We start from the raw sequence: 21,086 nt of genomic DNA on the forward strand, positions 1-21,086 counted from the left end.
TCAAAGCCAGCAGCGGAGCTAAAAGCACTGAAAGCCATTTCTCGGTTGTCTGTAAGTGACCAAGTCTCAGCAGTCCCCAACCAGTCAGTGTGAAACTAGTGGGGATCAATACAGCCCACTGAGAAGTGGCATTAGAGACTAACTGGCAGTGTCGATCTCTCCTGAGACAGAGAGCCACCCTGCAGTCAGTAGCCCCAAAATTTCACACTGAGGTTCTGGCCTCTGGTGGAGCAAAAAAAAGTAAAGGAAAAGTACTTCATAAAAGAGTAAGATACTATGAGCAGATTTTATGGAAAAATGTATGAGACCATGCCTTATGTGTCCCTTAAATGGCTTTGTGTGCACTGCATATTTCCTCAACCTGTCTCCTCCTGCAATGACTTTCCCTCTGCATTCCACTGACTCTCACCATTGGGTGTAGGGTGAGCACTTTCTGTATTATAAATACAATGGATATCTACATTGGGTGGTATGACCAATCTAGATGTGTGACTGATGTGGCACAATCTTCCCAAATTTCTTGGCCCCCTCTCCCAATCGCCATGTAGAAACTTTGACATACTATATCCATAAATAGTCTCTGCACCATTATTTCTATACATTTGGTGTCAGGGCGAATGTAAAACACTTGTAGGTTGTCTTCTACAGAGGATTGTTGATCCTTATACTTGGGTTATAGCACAATAATTAACTATAAGGCTACACTACATGTAATCCCTTCCCCTGACAAAGATCTAGAAAAATATCTAGAAAGCTGCCTCCCTTCTCTGGCCTCCCTCTCACTTGTCACGGCTCTCCAGGACGACATGCCGATCCGCAGAGGCCGCCAGAAGACGACGCGTAAACGAGAGGAGGAGGTGGACATCGATTTGGATGACCCAGAGATCAACCACTTCCCCTTCCCCTTCCACGAGCTGATGGTGTGGGCCGTTCTGATGAAACGCCAGAAGATGGCGCTGTTCTTTTGGCAGCATGGCGAAGAGGCCATGGCCAAGGCCCTGGTAGCCTGCAAGCTTTGTAAGGCCATGGCCCACGAAGCCTCTGAGAACGACATGGTGGATGACATCTCCCAGGAGCTCAACCACAACTCCAGGTGGGTGCCAAGGAGGGATGCGCGCACACACACACACACACACACACAAACACACACACACACACACACAGCCTGTGTGGTCCACTGTGTATTCTGACCAAGGGTGGTTCAAACAAAATGTTCCAATATAGAGTGATTTTCTAGGCCTGAACAGGACTTATCTCATGGAAAGTTTTTTGCACTAAATGATTAATGCAGAGTTGAGCTGGGAGTCTAGACTGGAACGACATCTACCCCCACACTCCAGCACATATACTGTAAGCAGGCACATACACACACACATACACACACTCAAACACACACACACACACACACACACACACACAAACACACACAAACACGCATACATGCCTATTTCCCTGCAATCTGCAATCTGACCTGTTTCAGACTACTCCAGGCTCCCATGGGGTGTAAATGACATACATACAGAAATCTAATGACATGCGTCATCGTTAGTTAAGGATATGCATGTAAGATGAAGGTAATCACCTAGAGAAGAAAATGCTGGTTATGGAAATAGCTGTTAATTAGTGTGAAAGATTTCAGATACTACAAATCAAGTATATCCCCACCCCCCCCAAACACACACACACACACACACACACACACACACACACACAAACACACACACACACACACACACACACACAAGTTCAAAGTACAGCCTTAGAGCTGGCATATTTTGAGTTTCCACAGAGAATTTGGCTGGCTTCCTTCGAAGAACTCAATTCACAACATGCATTTTTATATCTTTATGGACTTTTTTTTTTTCAATAGTGTGTTTCTGCGTTTGTGTGTGTCTTTTGCCTTTGTGTGTGAATGTGTGTGTGTGTGTGTGTGTGTGTGTGTGTGTGTGTGTGCGTGTGTGTGTGTGTGCGTGTCTTCAAGGGAGTTTTGCCTGTTCCTCACTGTTACTAAAATTGTAACATTTGTACTGTGTGGAAGTACATAATGCATACATTATGTGCTCCAGGGAGTTTGTCTTGCTCTTCAAGGCACTTGCAAACAAGCTGTATGAATACTGTTTTGTTGCTATATTCACCTTTGTATGTCATTTTACAGTATATGCCATTTGGTGGATGCAAAGTGCCTCACAATGCCATGAGTGTATACATTTATTTAGAACCCCCCCCCCTAACACCAGCAGTGTCAGTGTCTTGCTCAACCCATTGAATTACACAGGACCTGATTACTTTCCACGGTAGTGTGCAATACTGTGTTTTTCATGTTATGTGTGTGTAGGTGTGTGTGTGTGTGCATGTGTATATCAGAAAGTCTTTTCACAAGGTGAAATTAGGGTGTAACGTAATGTGAGGGTATTGATTCAGGGCTTTATTGTCGGGGTGTGGACACATTGAGAAGCTGGTGCAATGGCTGGTACTTCATGTTCGTTGGTGATTTTGCGTATTTGGTAGCGTTAGGTGATGTGTGTGTGGTGTGTGTGTGTGTGTGTGTATTGGCCAGATTAGGGTTATCAAAGGGATGGGGGTTTTTTCTTAGTCCCATATTTCTGCCCCATTTGACATGTCCTAGCATATTTACAAAAAAATCTCTGTGACCCATATTCCTGTCATCCAGACTTCCAAATGAAATTTCTGACAAAATTTGGCAGACAGTAGTTGTTCAACATGTAGAATACATACACACACTCCTGCATTGATAACACTAACACCAATAGAGCTGCAATGATTAATCGATTAATCGATTAGTTGTCAACTATTAAATTAATCGCCAACTATTTTGATAATTGATTAATCGGTTTGAGTAATTTTTTAAGAAAAATAAGTCAAAATTCTCTGATTCCAGCTTCTTAAATGTGAATATTTTCTGGTTTCTTTACTCCTCTATGACAGTAAACTGAATATCTTTGGGTTGTGGACAAAACAAGACATTTGAGGACGTCATCTTGGGCTTTGGGAAACACTGATCGACATTTTTCACCATTTTCTGACATTTTATAGACCAAACAACTAATCGATTAAGTGAGAAAATTATCGACAGATTAATCGACAGTGAAAATAATCGTTAGTTGCAGCCCTAAACACCAACAAAACAAGACTGACCATACTGTCCGTAGAGCCCCTGCTGTCGCGGGGCTAAGAACTATCCAACCAATTCACCTTGGGAGAATTTGGTCGCTCCATGCTAAATGCATGTGTGTGCATCTACATCATCTGCATCATCTAAGAAATGAGGCATGCTGGTCATTAAACACCTTGACAATGCCTATAAGCTGTGTTGAGACACAATATGTTGTTGTGTCTCTCTGTGTGAGAGCATGTGTTTATGTGCATCTACATTCCTTCAGCGTTTGGCCAGATGGTCATTAAAGTCCTTGACCAATTCAATTAGATGTTGATGTGTTGAGACAAAGTATATTCATCTCTATGCTCATGTCTGTGTGTGTGCCTGTATATGTATATCATTTCCCAGAGAATTTGGCCAGCTGGCGGTGGAGCTCCTAGACCAGTCCTATAAACAGGACGAACAGATGGCCATGAAGCTGCTGACGTACGAGCTGAAGAACTGGAGCAACGCCACCTGCCTGCAGCTGGCGGTAGCAGCCAAACACAGAGATTTCATCGCTCACACCTGCAGTCAGATGCTGCTGACTGACATGTGGATGGGACGCCTGCGCATGCGCAAGAACTCAGGCCTGAAGGTAGTGGAAGTGGGGCAGATGGTTGGGGTAACCTGTGGGTGAAGAAAGGAAATAAATATACTCATGTTAAATAACACAAACCTAGTACACATGGGCTAGAAATTTACTTTTAGAAACATGTAGCTGGGATGTTTGTGTATGTGGATGAAGTGAGGTCTGAGGGTCACAGGGGGTCAAATGCTGTAGATGTGGGTTTGAACAGCGGTTGGATCAGTTATCAAATGTCCACACACTTCACAATCACTTCAGAGGAAAATACTGGGAGTGGCGGTAGCCTAGATGTGAGAGAAGCAGGCTGGTAACTGGAAGATTTGATTCCCCAGACTGCCTGGGATTTTTTTTTGCTCATGTTTTATGTTTTCCGTCCCTTTAATGTTAATTCTGCATGGACCATGATTAAAGATATGTTTAGATCAGTTTTTCCATACCTCTCAGGATAGAAAACAACTCTCGAGACTTCTAATTCTGTCAGTAAAGGTAATCCATCACTGTGAATGAGAAGCCAATAATCATGTTTTGCAAAGTTGCCTCAGAACGTTGATATCAGGCTATAAACTTTTACATTTTGAAAGAAGTTCCATTCACCATTTCATATTAATGTGCACATTTGGGAACACTGTGAGAGCTGAGACCCGGTATTCAACCCCCAACTGCTCCACTGGAGCCAACGGGAGGAGACTTGTTGTACTGGGACGCTCCCAGGCGTGAATGTGTGGAACAGTATGAATGTGAAGCACGGTGTTGCTAAAGAGCATGCGTGCTCAGTCACCCTGGGTAAATAAATAAAAATAAAATTTCAACTTATCACACGTATTCCAAGATGCTTCATTGGAACTGATTTAGAATGATGTGAAAAGGAGGTACTGTATATATACCATTCAGATACTGTATATACCATTCCATTGAGATCATCCATCTGCCGCAATGAGAGCGCATGCATCTTCACCAAATGCATATGACCTAAGGCATAAAGGTGAGAGAAAAGGAGCTCTCACTCAAACCTTCAAGTTCTAGTGAGGAGGAGGTTGTAAGCTGAAGGGGATAACACTGGGAGTGTGTAGGTGGCTACAAGGTGCACATGTACACTGTAGGGTAAGCCTACAAGGCCTAAGTTTTGAGACTCAGTTTACAGCCAGGAGGGAACAATAGAATTGCCATTAAGCACTAAAAAAAAAAAAACGTTCACATAATGTTCCACATGTTCTATATTGAGAGTCATGCACAGAACACATGCATCTGGAGTCTGACTGGAGAGGTTTTAGTTGGTGGATGAGTTTTGAGCAATTCCTTTTCTTGTGTAAGTGGGTTGTCCAGAAGTCTGGCAGTAGGGTGATAGGAGCCAGCTGCTTAGATCAGAGAGGTTAGAGCTATTTATAATGAGGAGTTGCCCTGGGAGCTGCTGGAGGGATGGCAGGGTTCACACTTATTCACTCACTCACACACACACACACACACACTGAGTGAGGCAGAGAAAGATGGGTCTGGCTAGGTCCTGAGAGCCAGGCAGACCACAGGTGCTTCACGCACCCTTGAGTCTCTGTAAGCAGTGGTGGAAAGAGTACTAGATGTAGAAATATTGTTACTTTGCTGATATTTTACGTAAGTAGAAGTAAAAGTACTGGTTTAAAAATCTACTCAAGTTAAAGTAAAATGTAGCTCATTTAAAATGTACTTAGGCTAAAACTTACTAGTCTACTTTATTACTTTATAGTTACTTTATAAAAAAAAAAGAGAACATCATCAGATGTGATCTTTCCCATGCAATTCTAAAAGGACAAGAGGACAGAGTTCAAAGTATATATATTTTTTTTATTGGAAAATTTGGAAATGAATAAAGTGCACAAAGTAAAGCCAGAATACTCTTCTCTTCTTTGCTGACTGTTCACTGCAAACGGCTCCACAATTTGTCAATTGACGATGGTCCAGTTTGTCACTTATGGAGAGCCTTCAGAATGTTTACTCAGCAATGGATGCGATTTACAATGAAGTACAATACTTCAGTAAAAACACACTTAAGTAAAAATAAAATTACTGACTGACTGAAAAATACATAAATAGAGTAACGTGAATAAATGTAATTATACATTATATAATACTGCCACCCTTGTCTGTAAGAGGAGTGAGATGGCGGTGAGAGGAGAGAAAGTGTGTCCAGGTGCTTCACAGAAGCTTCTAAGGCAAACTCACTAGAGCGGAAAGACAGGAAGAAAACCACAAGTGGAACAAACACGATTCTATGCCCTAGGACTTCATGATATACAGCAAATAAATTTGTGAAATCGTCCTCACTCCAACACAAACTGGTTCTCATATACACACACATGCAAACATACATGTGGACATCCTTGAGTTGCTATAGTTGTGAGGACCCTTAATTTGATTACAGTCAAGCCCTAACCGCCTGAACACTCCACCTCATCAGAATATGGCCACTAAAGGCAACCCTACAAATCAATATCAATAGATAAGAGCTGTACATTGATTTCTTCATGCAAAAATAATTGTCACAAACTATTGACGTTTTTGTCCTTGACTCCAAGGAAGACGACAATAGGCGCTGACAATATCCCATTCATATGTTCAGAGATTTGGACCCCGCAAATGAGTATAAACATGTATCGACCGACAAACGTCATCGACACCTTCGTCATAGAAACTGTTCTGTATTTGTTCCCTTTTTCATACCTTATCGCATCAAAAAATTAATGGAAACTAAACTTCAAATGAAAACCAGTTGTGTAAGTCAGAAGTCAATGAAATGAAAAGAGCTGAATTTCACTTTTCGCAGGGCATTTCCCTCAAAACGTCTGAAAGACAGCTGCTTCTAGAGATAAGGACGCGCTTCCTCCCCTCTGTCTTTTCCCGTTATTCCTCACCTTCCCACTGCGCTAGCGCACTCCCTCTTTCTTTTCTTGTTTGACTATTATGTATCTGAAGTGTTTACAGCGCGCCTGCCTCCTTTATCTGCGGTGGGTGCGTGTCCCTCTCATCCGTCGTCGTGGCTCAGCACCCTTGCTGGCTGTCTTGACTAATGCTTTAGTAATTGACTCGATGAGAAGACTCGCCTGAGCTGTCGGACACACCAAAGCTTTGTCACTCAGCCTTGTGCAGGGCCTCATGGGGGGTTCATAAGGGCGAATTTGTGTGAGTGTGGCAGAGGGGTTGTGTACGTATATTATGTATGACCAGAGAGAGAGTGTGTGTTCATTCCAGACTCTCTACTGTCTATGTCCTAATTTCCACAGCACTGCTCACCCAACTACAGCTTTTTCACATCTGTGAATTTTGCGCTCCTGTTATCCCTGCCTCTCCCCTCCAACCCACCTCCGCTTCCTCTCTTCCCCGTCACCCAGGTGATCCTAGGCCTGCTTCTGCCACCGTCCATCCTGAGCCTGGAGTTCAAGAACAAGGACGAGATGTCCTACATGCCCCAGGACCAGGAGGCCTACCTGCAGGAGAAGGAGGAGGAGGAGCCCGAGAAGCCCGTCAAGGAGAAGGAGGAGGAGGACATGGAGTTCACAGTAAGATCTTACTGTGAGGCGCAGTACAACTCCGTGGTGAGAGAACCCACCTCAGCCCCGCATCACAGAATCTATACACATATTCAGCCCCACTATAGACTCTAGACAATACACACAGGCTTAGCCCAGATTATAAAACGCATTGTCGAACACATAGTCCAGATTCTGTGTCCTTTGTGAACAACACTTGTGGACCAAATGCAGTTTCATGCGATGTTGTTATGTACTATGGGTCCACACGTTAGATCACAGACACACAGATGCACACAGTTACCCACACAGACATACTTCCTTCTCTATTCTGGCCACCTGGACCCTTCCAGCCAAATCAACCTTTCCTGTTTCTCGTCGTCTCAGCGAAGACGTGGTCGTGGAGTTGTAGCGTCTCAGTCTGTCGCCGCTTGCGGCTCCTTGTGTATGTTTCTCTCTCCATCTATCGCCTTTTCTATTTCTCTCTATCTTCCCTTTGGTCCCTCTTGTTCTCTACCCAGCCTTCTCCCTGGTCCTTTTGTTTCTTTGTCTATTTCCACTGCTTTTCCTCTCTCTTCCTTCCACTCTCTCTCTCTCTCTCTCTCTAGCTCTTTCTGTCTTTCTCCCTCTCTCCTAGCTCAGTTCTAATAGAGGTATAGTACTGTTTGCTGGCCGACCGCTGCCCCTCACTCTCTCCCATCAGTGATGGCTTGCTCCACTCAGCATGCCGGCTGCTGGGAAGGGGAGGCTCAGGCTTTTGCATTATATAACCATGTCCGCCTGCTGCTGCAGAGCTTAAATCATGCAGAGTCTGAACACCTTCTCCTGGCTCACAGCGGAAGAGTTGGCTCTAGTCCATCTGCATAGACATGGATGTACAGCAGGATTGGGGCACGTTCCATTTCAATCCAATCAATTCTGGAGATGACACCGGTATTCTGTTTGTGTATTGGAATTAAGTGGAGAGCATTCAAGACTGGAATTTGACAGGTAATTTTTAATACACAAGCTGGATCTCAAGTCGTCCTGTTGACAGATTGAATTGAAGTCGAATGGCTTTCAGCACCACTGTACATACTTTACCATCTGCATTGAGTACAGCCAGCTAGCCAGTGCAAAAATTCACAAAATGGGCCATGTGATACTTGTATTCCCTGAGGCAGTTTGGTGTTCTATAAAGAACCCTGCTGTCCAAGGATGCATTTGCAGTGAGCTCTTCCCTTTGCCCTGGCTTCTGACTGTCCAAATGCACCTTCAGATAATCCAAACTATGAATCGGACAGAGATTCATACTGATCTACACAGCCTGCCACACCACAGGGGGAGATTGTATTGCCCTACCCTCAGATGCCCTCTAAGAACCACACTGTGATGACTGTTTTTTAGCTTGTGTCCACTTGCTGATCGGATAATGTGCATGTTGAGTGCAGTAAAGGCATGGTGGGACTTAACACACTGGCATCTGAATCTCTTCACCCCGAAGGGCCTGTCTGTGTGTGCCTCGATCCCGACGTGGGCAAAACATTTGTTGAATATGTTCCACATATTTGGAAAAAAAAAAGAAATGTTTGTCTCCTTAATTTACAAGTAGTGGTGGTTTTTCACCTTTGTGGCTCTTCAAGTGCCTGGGAGATTAAGTCAACTGCTCTTCAAGTATTTCAGATATTTGGAATCACATTCACACAGATTTTTTTGCCCAGATCTAGGCTACCAGATATCTAGACATGCAATACAATTCCATGATTTGACCCCCTCAGAGGCCTGGTGTTGCTTTGACATAAGACCATGACCCATAAAAACACAGGGATCCAACCCCTCTCTCATGGATAAGGAAATGTGTCCCAGCTGGAAATGAGATATCTATGTATCTTTTTCCTTTTCTTTTCTCTCCCTCTTTCTGTCTGTATCTTCTCTCTGTCCTGTCTGTTACTGTTGTCTGAGACACTATCCATGAGTGTGTGTGTGTCTGCGTCATACTTGACACCAGCCTCCACCCAACACTCAACCTCACACACATATATCACATTTTGGAATGATGACATTGCCTGTGCTTGCTTCTTTGATTATGACACTGAACGCTGAGGCGTCACCTTTATTCTAAGCCTTTACTCTTTCCCTTCTCTCTTTCTCTTCTTCTTTTTTTGTCACTCAACGACGCTCCCCGCCCCACCACCTCCCTTCCACATATTTGTCTCTATCTCCATCCCTCTCACCCACTCTACCTGTCTTTTCTATCCGTCACATCTGCCTCTTCCCACTCCCTCCATCCCTCTATCCTTCACCTCTTCCTCCATGCCTCCACCCCCTTCTTCCCTCCATGCGGGGTTTTCGTGCCCCCAGGCCATGCTGGGTAAAGTAGCCACGGAGACATCCAGGAAGAAGGACGTGGAGGAGGTTCAGAACCGCCACCGCCTCATCCCCATGGGACGCAAGATCTACGAGTTCTATAACGCTCCTATCGTCAAGTTCTGGTTCCACACGGTCAGTATCTGCTTCCACAGCGACGTCTCTATTCTCGACTTCTTGTTCCGCACAGTCAGTACCTATTTCTACAACATCATCAAGTGCTGGTTCCCCACGGTTAGTGCCTACTTCTACAGTGCCTCTATCCTCATTAACCTCCTGTTCCACACTGTCAGTACCTATAGCTTTATAAAGCCTGCATCATTAAGTGCTGCTTCCCCGTGGTGAGTGCCTGGTTCTACAGTCACCCAGTCATCAACTTCATGTTCCACATGGCCACTGCCTGGCTTTACAGCGCCCGCATCATCAAGCTCAGGCTCCTGGTGATCAATACGTAGCTCTACAACACCTCCATCCCCCCATCAAATTCTGGTCAGTATCAGGGGAGAGAGAGAGAGAGAGGTATGTAAGTGAAAGAGAAGCAGGGGCGGGATAGTTTAGTGTGAAAGAGATGGAGAGACTGATGGAGGCACATGGTGAGAAAAGGAGAGGGAGGCGGGGGAGAGAGAGGGAGGGAAGATGAGACAAAGGGGATTTTGTAGCGATGGTGTAAACACACACTAAACCCTCTGAGTGATGGCATATTGTCACTGCAAAGGATAAGTAAATAGTATGTGTGAGTCAGGGAAGTGTGTGTGAGAGAGAGAGAGTGTGCATATTTTGTCTATGTGTATGCGTGCATGTGTGTATGCTTGCGTAGGTGTGTGTTATGTGTGTTCCTATACTGTACTGTGTGTATGGATTCCTGGAATTACTTAGTGTGTTTGTGTAGGTGTGTTTGGGGGGGTGGGGTGCTATTAGGTGATAATAGCTGATCTTTCATCTCCCATGCCCCATGGTAGCTCTTTCAATTTGCTTGCCCAGTGAAAACATCTCTACGCATCACCAGCAGGAGTCTCATTGTTTATTTATGCTGAGAAAATCATTTTTCTCCCTCTTCTTTCAATCCCCTTTTCTCCTCTCTTGCTACACACTCTCTCTTTCTCCTCCGCTTTTCACCCTCCCCTTCCTTCCCCACAGGTTAGAGAAAAAAACACTTTAGTGTAAATTTTATAATTTCACTTACAGAACAGATGCTGGGCCTGCCAGGGTCAGAACGTCATCATTAGCAGATTTGTACTCGTGCCCATCATCCTCTGTAGAGCACTGCCCCTCTTAGGGCTAATAGAGTAAAACCTAGTCGAACCTTCCACACAAAGCTACTGTGGATGTAGGACTAAATGACTATGAAGACAGTCCCGGTCACACATCATTAAAATCACTTTACCCACTTACATCAGTGGAATATTAAGCCAGGCATGGGCCAGAGAGAAAAATCATCCCCAGTCTGTTTGTAATTGCTTCAATCTGCAAACACTTTGAAACCACAATTTTAAAACACTTCTGATTTATAGTGACACAACTGCCGTAACAGAATTTAATCATGCATAGGCTTTAAAAATATCTGAGTCCTTCCAATTCAAAGGAGTTCCTGTGACAGTTGACAAGGATTCTGCATAGCTATGCAAATCAATGTGAAATGATTTTGATGTGCTTTAAAGGCTCTCAAAGGACACCCTACGGATCACTGAAAACACTTTAATGTTATTCAAAATGTCAAACAGCCGGCTCTGACATGCAGTAATGCCCGGACATGTAGGTGAGAAAAAATGAATTTTGCATGAATTAGCGTCCGGTCTTCCAAGCCTAATTTGTAGATGGTCAGACTTGCATTTTGATTAACATTCTATGTAGTCTGGATCTTGATGAGTCACATTGCACAAAGAGAGCAGGGAAAATGTATGTGGACGGCGGACATAGATTTAAATAGATACAGCCACAGGAGATACATAATGGACATTTTCAGGTCAAATGTGAAGGTACAGCAATCAGGTGTCTTCACATCACACCTCTATTATCAGATTTCAAAAGATGCATTGACAGGAAGTGTAATTGGGGTCAATCATTCACCGAGCATGTGTTTAATCTGACCAGTGTTTTACACAGTAGCCCTTTTCAAAATGAGCTTCAAGACATTTTGTTTGCAGCAAAAGAATTGAGTTTTATTGATATATGCTAATGTGGGCAAAGGGCACACGCCCACAGGCCCGCAAGAACACATTAACACACACACACACACACACACACACACATACACACTTCCACAACCACCTAACCATACATGTGCACACACTGATTTCCCACTGCTGTTGTGTTTGTGTCCAGATGGCATATGTGGGCTACCTGATGCTGTTCAACTACATTGTTCTGGTCAAGATGGACCTGTGGCCTTCTCCTCAAGAGTGGATTGTCATCGCATACATCTTTACCAACGGCATCGAGAAGATGAGAGAGGTACATTACAGCAGGATGGTGGCCAGGTGCAAATGTGCACCAAGCATGCAGAACAAAAAAGATGTACACGTTTGTGCACACACACACTATTGTACACAAAATAATGAATTTATCAATACTACCCATTGTGCTGAAAATACGGGGCTAGTAATCATAAAGATGCCTACAGTAAGAAGTTCTGTGGAGGAATGAGGAGGCTAAGTAGTTGGTCAGTATCCTGGGAGGGTGGCAGAAAGGGAGGCAGAGACAGAGAGAAGAAAACAAAGAGATAGAGAAAGCAAGAGAGTGAAAAGATAATGTTTGCCCTTATGGGACTGTCCAGTTTAGCCTTACTCTCTGGCCAGCCTTAAACTGTAAGTGTATGAAATGCATTAATCATTGTGTCAAATCACTCTCCGCTGCACACCGATGCTTCCTCCGACACCTGCTCGGTGGTCCGATTGGTGAACTCATACTGCCCTCTTATGGTGCACATGATGTAATGCAGTTCTACTCCTCTAATCCCTTTACTTCCCATCAACCTTTCCCACAATTTCTCTGTCAATTTCTCCTCTTTCTCCTCTACCTTTTCCCATCTTTCCTACATTTGGACATTCTCCTTTTCTCCATTTATTTCCTTTACCCATATTTTCCCTTCACTCTTCACTGCCCCCCCCCTCCCAGATCCTGATGTCGGAGCCGGGGAAGCTGTTACAGAAGGTGAAGGTCTGGCTGCAGGAGTACTGGAACATCACAGACCTCATGGCCATACTCATCTTCTCCGTCGGCATGGTGCTCCGCCTCCAGGAGCCGCCGCTCATGAGCTACGGCCGGGTCATCTATTGCGTCAACATCATCTACTGGTACATCCGGCTGCTCGACATCTTTGGGGTCAACAAGTACCTGGGTCCCTATGTTATGATGATTGGCAAGATGGTGAGAAGAGGCAGGGGAAGGGGATATGTGTGTTTGTCTGCTTTTCTCTCTGTCTCTTTCTTAAGTCTCACTCCTATCTTATCATCTCTCCCCATCTTCTATTCATTCATGTCTGTCTATTTCTACTTGTGGCCTTTTCTATTTTAACCCACTCAACATGATCTGTCCCGAGAGCATGATAATGTGCAGAGTTCCTTTGCATATAGATTACATACTGTAGGTCCAATTTGTATTTGCTGTGCAGGCCCTGTCCCAACAGAACTTCTTAGCCTCAAGCCTACCTCTTTGTTTGATCTGAAAGAATACGAGATGGCCTGTGATACATACATAACAACATGAAGACAAAACTAGAAAGGGGATCAAAGGCCCAAGTCTGTATCTGTCTGATGTTAGACGGTCTCTGAGATGGGCTCTGTATCATTGGACACGAACGCTCTTTTGATATGAAAATTAGCAATCAGAGAGAGAGATTTGGCGCTCAACAACATAGACAGGTTATTGGCATGTATGATGCTGTTTAAGTGCACTGATATGAAGTCAGATTAAGAGGTGTGTCAGTGCATCAGATCATCCATTTCAGTAACAGAGAAGAAAGAAAATCTCCAAAAACAAAAGCTGCATTGTAAATAACTTAATCTTAATCAAGCTTGGAATTAATCTCAATTAAGTAAACTTTACATTTTTAAATTTAAAGTTTCGGTTTCAGTCTGGAACTGATTAAATTAAAGTTTGATTGACCCACCAAGACTCTAAGAGGGATAGTAATCCAAAAATGCAAATGCAGACCATCATTTATCAAGCTTGTGAAACCAGTTCTGCAGCTGGAACAGTGTTACAGACCAACACTCTCCCATCCTCTTCTCCTGTTTTGTCTCATTCCTTTTTTTTTTACCTGATCCATTCCTTCTTGTTTTACCTCATCTCTTCCACAAACATTTTAACCTTACCTACTGCTCCCCATCCTTTTCTCTCTTTTCCTCTCCCTTTTTAAACCACTTATCCCCCTCTTCTCTTGTCTCCCTGGCGATTCTCCTCCCGTCTCTGCCCTCCCTCCCTCTGTCAGATGATCGACATGATGTATTTTGTGATCATCATGCTGGTGGTGCTGATGAGTTTTGGGGTGGCGCGGCAGGCCATCCTCAACCCTAATGAGGACCCATCCTGGATGCTAGCCAGGAACATCTTCTTCATGCCCTACTGGATGATCTACGGAGAGGTGTTTGCTGACCAGATTGACCGTAAGTTCAGGGCGAGATTCCAAGTGTCACAACTACTAAATAAACATTTTTTTTGTTTTAAATCCAGGGGGGAATACTTCCTGACTATGAAGCAAGATGACAGTAACATGGCAGAATACACTTTTATCAAAGTGCGGAAATCCATTGAACTTTCATTCATCCCTCCAGGGGTCGAACTGTTGCTGGAGGATGTGTGTCTCTATGCAACACATACATATTACAAACAGTGCTACAACACACATTGGCATCTACACTCTTTAAAATGCTGTAAAATACAAATGCTGGGAACAGTGTGATCTAAGAAATGAAGAAATAAAATGGCTGTCATGTTTTTCCATATGCTATAAGATTTATTGTGGATGAGTAAAATTCCTGACAAAATTTGTTGCTACACTAGTTATTGAGCTTCTTACATCAGGAAATCAATTTTACAATCAGTTTATCATAATGTTTGATATTTGGCCTTTATATTATTTTATACAATGTACAAAAAATGACTTGTCATTGACTCAATAAATCAGACATTGACTTGACTGTGACAAGGGTCTGTGAGAAAATGTCTTTGAGAGTGAGAGTGATATGTGTGCTCTTATCTATTTGTATGGGAGTATATATGAGTGTGTGTAGAGAATGTGAGGAATGGCCCAAAGAGAAGAGATCTGAAATAATGTTTTCGTTCTTTGTTTCAGATATGCATAGTAGGAAGTTACAGCACAGGCTGAATGAAAAACTCTGGCTGGTCGAAAATTACTTTCGAACTCACGGAACCTGGCGTAATACTGGTCCATCCCACATTGCCCAGTGCAGTCAAAATCCCAGTAAATCCATAGATATAGACCTTAATTTAACTTTATCTACCTACCCCACCTCTCCTTCATCATCCCAACATCTCCACCATGTCATACTCACTCCTACCACTAGAGGCCACTAGAGACAAAAGCGTGCATGCAGTTCCACAAGCTCCAAGGTTAAAGTTGCCCTCACAGGTTTGGATGACTTGGGTCAACCGAGCCATATCAACAGTTTCCTAGAACTAACATTGACCTATTCAAGAAAATGTTAAATGGATGAATGGCCCGATTCTATGAGGCGATCTACCATCTTTGACTGAGAGAATCAGTAGCTTGACCCAAGGCTATATTCAAAGGGCAACTTTATCCTGACCAATTTTGGCACTGGCTGGCCAATGACATTGTTACATGGCAGTAGCACTTTTCAAATGTGTTCTGATATTTTTAGGGTTTTATTTTTGGTCGGTTGTGATTACTTTAGTTCGAACATCAAGGGGAACTATCAAAGTTTAAGCGTTAAAGTTTGATATTCCCTTGATGTTTCGTCCCTCCATTTTTAACTCTGGCTTTGTCTTTGCTTCATTTTGAAGAAGTGAACCTGCCATGTTAACAGCGTCTGTCACATAAACCATGTCACCCTCCCTTTACGCCAGCTCGGCTTCTCACTGGAGCGATTGCAACATTGCCAAAATATCGCTCCCAGTATATCCAATATGTAACACAAGTAAGAATAGAAATATAGAAATTTAGATATGAATGCCACACCATACAGGAATAAAATACACACATATGGACACACACAAAGAGACACACACACAAGCACACATACACACACGCACACACACACACCAGAATATACATATTCACCACCTTTCATCATCTGTAATCTGTTTTTTCACGTGGTTCAGTTGTCAGAGTTTTTTAATCCAAATTTTTTTGAGGGTAAAAATTTCAATATAGAAAAATTACTTCAGTTCTCTATCTTTGGGCTGCATTGTGTGAACAATTGAACATCAAGCAATGATGAGCATGACTAGAATGAATCCTGTAGGCAAACAAACCAAGAACAAATGCTGACTGTTCCCCATATAAGCCACAGCAACTGAACCATCACAGATGGAAAAAACGTACTATGTATCCTAAATACATTTCAAATGATTCAAGGCAATAATCCATTGCTGACCGAGGCTATGGCACACATATGCAACAATATATTTTAAACATTGAATACATGTTTAAATATATTGGGAACACAAGTTGTGATACATGATGAATGTATTTTTGAATATATATTTTTTTTCAGATGCACATTTCAGCACATGAGCCCCCTACCATTATAGCGTCCACTCCTTCCAGTCCCTCCTTAAAGAAAAGAAGCATAAGAACAAATTATGCTTCTTGTTTGTTTGCAAAATATGTAGCTATGCATTTTGTTTGGTATTTGTTGGTCTGCTTATCTCTTTGTTTCTTTGTTACTGTCTGTCTTGGAACTCCATGTGTGCTTGAATGTTTGGTTTTATCAACACTGTTTCAATCAGGAGAGACTAGGATGAATGCTCGAATGAAAAAGTTTATTCATGACATAAAACAAGATGTAAACTTTGGCATAAGCTCCATGGAGGAACTCCTCCCATTCGTGAAGTTAGGAGTACATCCGGGATAGACGTAGGAATTAGGAACTCTGGAGCCTGGACATTGGTGGTGATGGGGTAGTGGAGGGATGAAGGTAAACACAGTGACTGGAATGACAGCAGCATGCGGCATAGATCTGAGAGAAGGGTAATAGCATAGAAGGTGACGTGTATATACTCCTGTCACTTAGACAATTGGCTCTTTGATAAAGAGAGGGAAGTGACGGCTAACTCTGATTGGTTCTCTGGAAAAAGAGGGAAAGTGTTCACCAACTCTGATTGGGTAAAGAGAAAGCATGAATGAATGATAAGTAGTCTTCCTGATTGACATGACCTAATACTTCACTTGCTTTCTTGTTGTTTGTATGGGTTTTATTTATTTATTTATTTTTATTTTTTTACTTGATTGTATCGTATGTCTTCTCCTTTTGTTGTGTGTGTGCATGTCTTTCTTATTGTTTGTGCATCTATACATTTCTATGCATTGTTAGTCCTTTTTTTAGCTGATTCATTATGGTTTCATGTCTTTTTCTAAAACCACACATATACCTTGTATTAACTTACCTCCTTTTGTATGCGTGTGTGTGTGTGTGTATACATGTGTATATGTGTGTATTTGTATGGTGTTGGTGTGCAGCCCCCTGTGGCCAGAACATCACAACAGAGGATGGGGTGGTGGTGGCCCTGCCTCCCTGTAAGACAGGTGCCTGGATTGTCCCAGCCATCATGGCCTGCTACCTGCTGGTGGCCAACATACTGCTGGTCAACCTCCTCATAGCTGTGTTCAAGTACGTCACCTCTCTCAATCTAAGTATTTCCTACATCAACTTTTCAACCTGTGACAAACTTACAGACACCTCAATGCCTCATAGACCGCTCAGTGCTTGAAACAAACTTATCCAGGTAAATACGATTACAAAGATAATTCCTCTCTGTCCTCCAACGCCCAACAGCAGCTGAGCCAAATATCACTAAGCTATGCATTTGCCTGTTTTACATAAAGCACACACAACTGGCTTTCAGACTTGTCTACGTGTGTGTGTGTGTGTGTGTGTGTGTGTGTGTGCGTGTGTGAGAGATGACAGTAGCAGCTGTTTGGGCTGCTGTTAAGGTGCAGTCATTAGAGGTCGGTGGCAAAGTGTATTAACATAATGGGATGGTGCTACTTCCACAAAGACATTATCATGCTAATGAGATGTTATTGTGCCTTGCCGTCTGTATAATACGCTATAGCACGGATGATCATCATCACTTCACACTTGTCACGGTAATTACCAAAAAGTGCAAATTGGAAAAAAAACAAGAGCTAAACTTGGGTAATCCCATTACAGACAGTTTATTGGCTGTGTCATTTCTTTCTATCTCCTCATACTCTCTATATCTGCGTTGGGCTCAGGTCGGGCTGTGTAGTATAGCAGCATGCTACAAATAAACAAATGAGTCCAACCAATCAATCAATATACTATTTGAACCAGTTATAGTGTATGGTTTGCCATTGTTTGTTTACATAGTTATCAGTGGATGTAATGTCATCTCTCCTGGTTGTCCGTCATCATAGTAACACATTCTTCGAAGTGAAGTCCATCTCCAACCAGGTTTGGAAGTTCCAGCGCTACCAGCTGATTATGACCTTCCATGAGCGGCCTGTCCTTCCTCCACCCCTCATCATCTTCAGTCACATGACTATGGTCCTCAAGCACCTGTGTTGTCGCTGGCGCAAGCATGACGACGACGAGAGAGACTATGGGCTGAGTGAGTGCCTGAAAACCAACGAACAAGCCTGATAAACTCAAACAAATGTGATCTAAACTAGACACAATACTGTGAATAATGATAATGTCAGACGAAAGTGCTCCAATTGAGTCACATAACTGTTGGGACAACAAAATAACATGCAATTTAGCAAAGTGATGAAGTTCATTGTTTATAATATGCAGCTGTTTGTGTGATAACAAAGCTGTTTATCAAAACGTCCCAGAACCAATCCTGAATGTGTAGCCCAAGGCTACCTAAAATTAGTAAGCATACATTTTATAAATTGGAACATTTGAAATGTTTGGATGTAACACAAAATAAAAGGGACATATGACATTAAAGCATTATCATCTCCCTCTTCTCTCAACCCTTTCATCCACAGAGCTTTTCATCACAGAGGATGAGCTGAAGAAAGTTCATGACTTTGAGGAGCAATGTATCGAAGAGTACTTTAGAGAGAAAGACGACCGATTCAACTCCTCCAATGATGAGAGGATCAGAGTCACTTCTGAAAGGTCAGACATGGCAACATTGAAAATGTCATCGTCTGAAATATTAAAACATGTTGAACCATTGTACGTCAACACATTTAGTCTATGAAACTTTGTATATGACTAAGTTCACTGTCATAGAATTCCACTAGGTAGATAGAGCATGTGACGCAGAACAAAAACATCACTTTCATACAATAATCTTACATATTTCATACAATATTATTTTCCTTCTCCTTTGCTCTTCCCTGCCATCCTCCCCTATCCTCTCCAATGCTATTCATCTCTTTTCTTTCTCTTTTTCTCACTTCTCTTCCTCCATCGCCCAGGGTGGAGAACATGGCCATGCGTCTGGAGGAAGTCAATGAGAGGGAACACTTCATGAAGGCCTCCCTGCAGACTGTTGACATTCGTCTGGCCCAAATGGAGGAGCTGATTGGGCGAATTGCCGTAGCGCTGGAGCGCGTGACAGGTGTCGAGCGCGGTGAGGTCAACAAAGCCCGTTCCCGGACCTCATCTGACTGCACAGACTCGGCGTACATACTCCGTCAGGGTGAGTGCCCCGATGCAGCGTACATCCTCCGCCAGAGCAGCTTCAACAGCACAGAGGGGAATGCCTACCGCCTACAGGAGGCGCTGGAGGGAGGAGCGGAGGGCTCCATGTCCCCTCCCTCCCCTACTGGCATGGCGACACGGACAAGGAGCCACTCTTTCTATGTTGGAGGAGGTCGTGGTGGTGAACGAGCAAGCGGAGCCGAACGGGCTGAGAGCTTCTTCAAAGAACGCTCGCTTAGTCTCCACCGAGCCAATAGCTCACAGTCGGTGGCCTCAGGCGCCGCCCCCAAGGAGTCTAAGCCCCTCCCCCTGGCGACGCTGTCGGTCTCCCAGCAGCACCGCCCATCGTCATGCATTGATATCTATGTCTCAGCTTCTGAGGAGGTGGGGCCTGCTGAGGTCTTCCTGGATCCTCTCCGTGTCGCCCCACCCCTCCGGAGAGACTCCTCCCTCCATTCGGAAATCATGGAGGCGGTGCTGTCGGGAGGCCGGGACTTCAGCAGCGCCGCCACCAGCGGTCTGGGCGACAGGCACTCGGAGGGCGGTGCGGGCAGCAGTGGAACAGCTGGAGCTATGTTTGACGATAGTGCGGCGGCTGATTTGTCTTTGTGCTCAGCCCACCTCTTACCAGACACCACCCTACCTCCCTGGGACATGGAACCATCCCCCCCGCCCTCAGCAGGGCTGCTGGAGCGCTCCAAGAGCAGCCGCTACCTCTCCACGGCAGGCGCAGGCTTCCTGGATGAGCCTACTTTAGTCAAGTCCCACAGCCTCATGTTCACACCAAGAGGCTGCTATAGTGGGCTGGGAGCGGGAGTCCAGGTAAAAGCAGCGGAGTACACCAGCATCACTGACTGCATCGATACGCGCTGCGTCTCAGCTCCTTACACTCCTGCAGAGCGCTCACACTCCCCAGGAGGATCCACCTCCTTCCCCTTTGACAAGCCACCAGACATGGGTTCCTCTCACCCGGAAAGAGAGGCAGAGCTGAGCCACACAGAATCTGATCCAGAGGACCCTGAGGACCTGGTTCCGGCCCCTGATACCCCTCGTCTAGGGGGCCTTGGTGGGCCCAGTGGGGCCCCTCTCTGCTCCCCCTTCTCCAGGCTGGAGCGAGCAAACAGCTGCTCCTCAGACGACTCCCATCCTTCCCTCACCCTGGCCCCTCCGCACCGGAAGAGCCTGTCGGTGAGTGAGAGGATGGAGAGGGGACCGGGTCTGGGGGCAGACAGGGGGCCTGGGCCAGGGGGCCGGGGCTTGGGAGGAACCAGAAACCCATTCCTCAGGAGCAAGTCTGGGGCACGGCCTGAAACGGCAAAGACTGACAGCCTCTCCATGAGGAAGCTGGCTACTCCATCAGCTTTCCGCAGCTTTGATAGACAAAACTATACGTGACAACGAGGACACTGGTCAGCACACTCTACACATTCATAGGACCAGGGAAGAAAACTGAAAGGGCAAGGGGCAAAGGTGAAAGCAGGGTAAAGTTGCCCATAGATGCTGATCTGGGCCAGATTTACAATTTTCTCACTTTTGTTAGAAACGGTGATGGAAAGTTGATCCATAGCCAGTATTTGAGGGCAACTTCACCCTGGATCAGGAGAGGGGGGAAGGGGTGGGAGATAGGGGTCCTACTGTACACCAGTCGAAAACAAAGAGCTATGAAT

At 44.3% G+C, this 21,086-nt stretch overlaps 1 protein-coding gene across 1 annotated transcript in view; it reads left to right on the top strand.

The window, feature by feature from the left end:
- trpm3 (transient receptor potential cation channel, subfamily M, member 3) overlaps nt 1-20,814 on the top strand; it is a gene marked incomplete at its 5' end in the record, with an annotated part of 32,449 nt that extends 11,635 nt beyond the window's left edge. The window contains 12 exons of the mRNA XM_071535510.1: nt 801-1,093; nt 3,527-3,755; nt 7,109-7,312; nt 9,587-9,727; nt 11,915-12,043; nt 12,707-12,958; nt 14,022-14,196; nt 14,886-15,014; nt 17,256-17,406; nt 18,177-18,370; nt 18,756-18,888; nt 19,194-20,814. Coding sequence (XP_071391611.1) covers nt 801-1,093; nt 3,527-3,755; nt 7,109-7,312; nt 9,587-9,727; nt 11,915-12,043; nt 12,707-12,958; nt 14,022-14,196; nt 14,886-15,014; nt 17,256-17,406; nt 18,177-18,370; nt 18,756-18,888; nt 19,194-20,814 — 3,651 coding nt within the window. The remainder of the gene's footprint in view (nt 1-800; nt 1,094-3,526; nt 3,756-7,108; nt 7,313-9,586; nt 9,728-11,914; nt 12,044-12,706; nt 12,959-14,021; nt 14,197-14,885; nt 15,015-17,255; nt 17,407-18,176; nt 18,371-18,755; nt 18,889-19,193) is intronic.
- Nucleotides 20,815-21,086: the final 272 nt, after the last annotated feature.

Source organism: Centroberyx affinis, unplaced genomic scaffold (genome assembly GCF_046629955.1).
Source record: "Centroberyx affinis isolate AG114_WGS23_722 - 3 ecotype Tasmania unplaced genomic scaffold, CSIRO-AGI_Caff_v1 ptg002725l_1, whole genome shotgun sequence".
Taxonomy (NCBI): Eukaryota; Metazoa; Chordata; class Actinopteri; order Beryciformes; family Berycidae; genus Centroberyx; species Centroberyx affinis.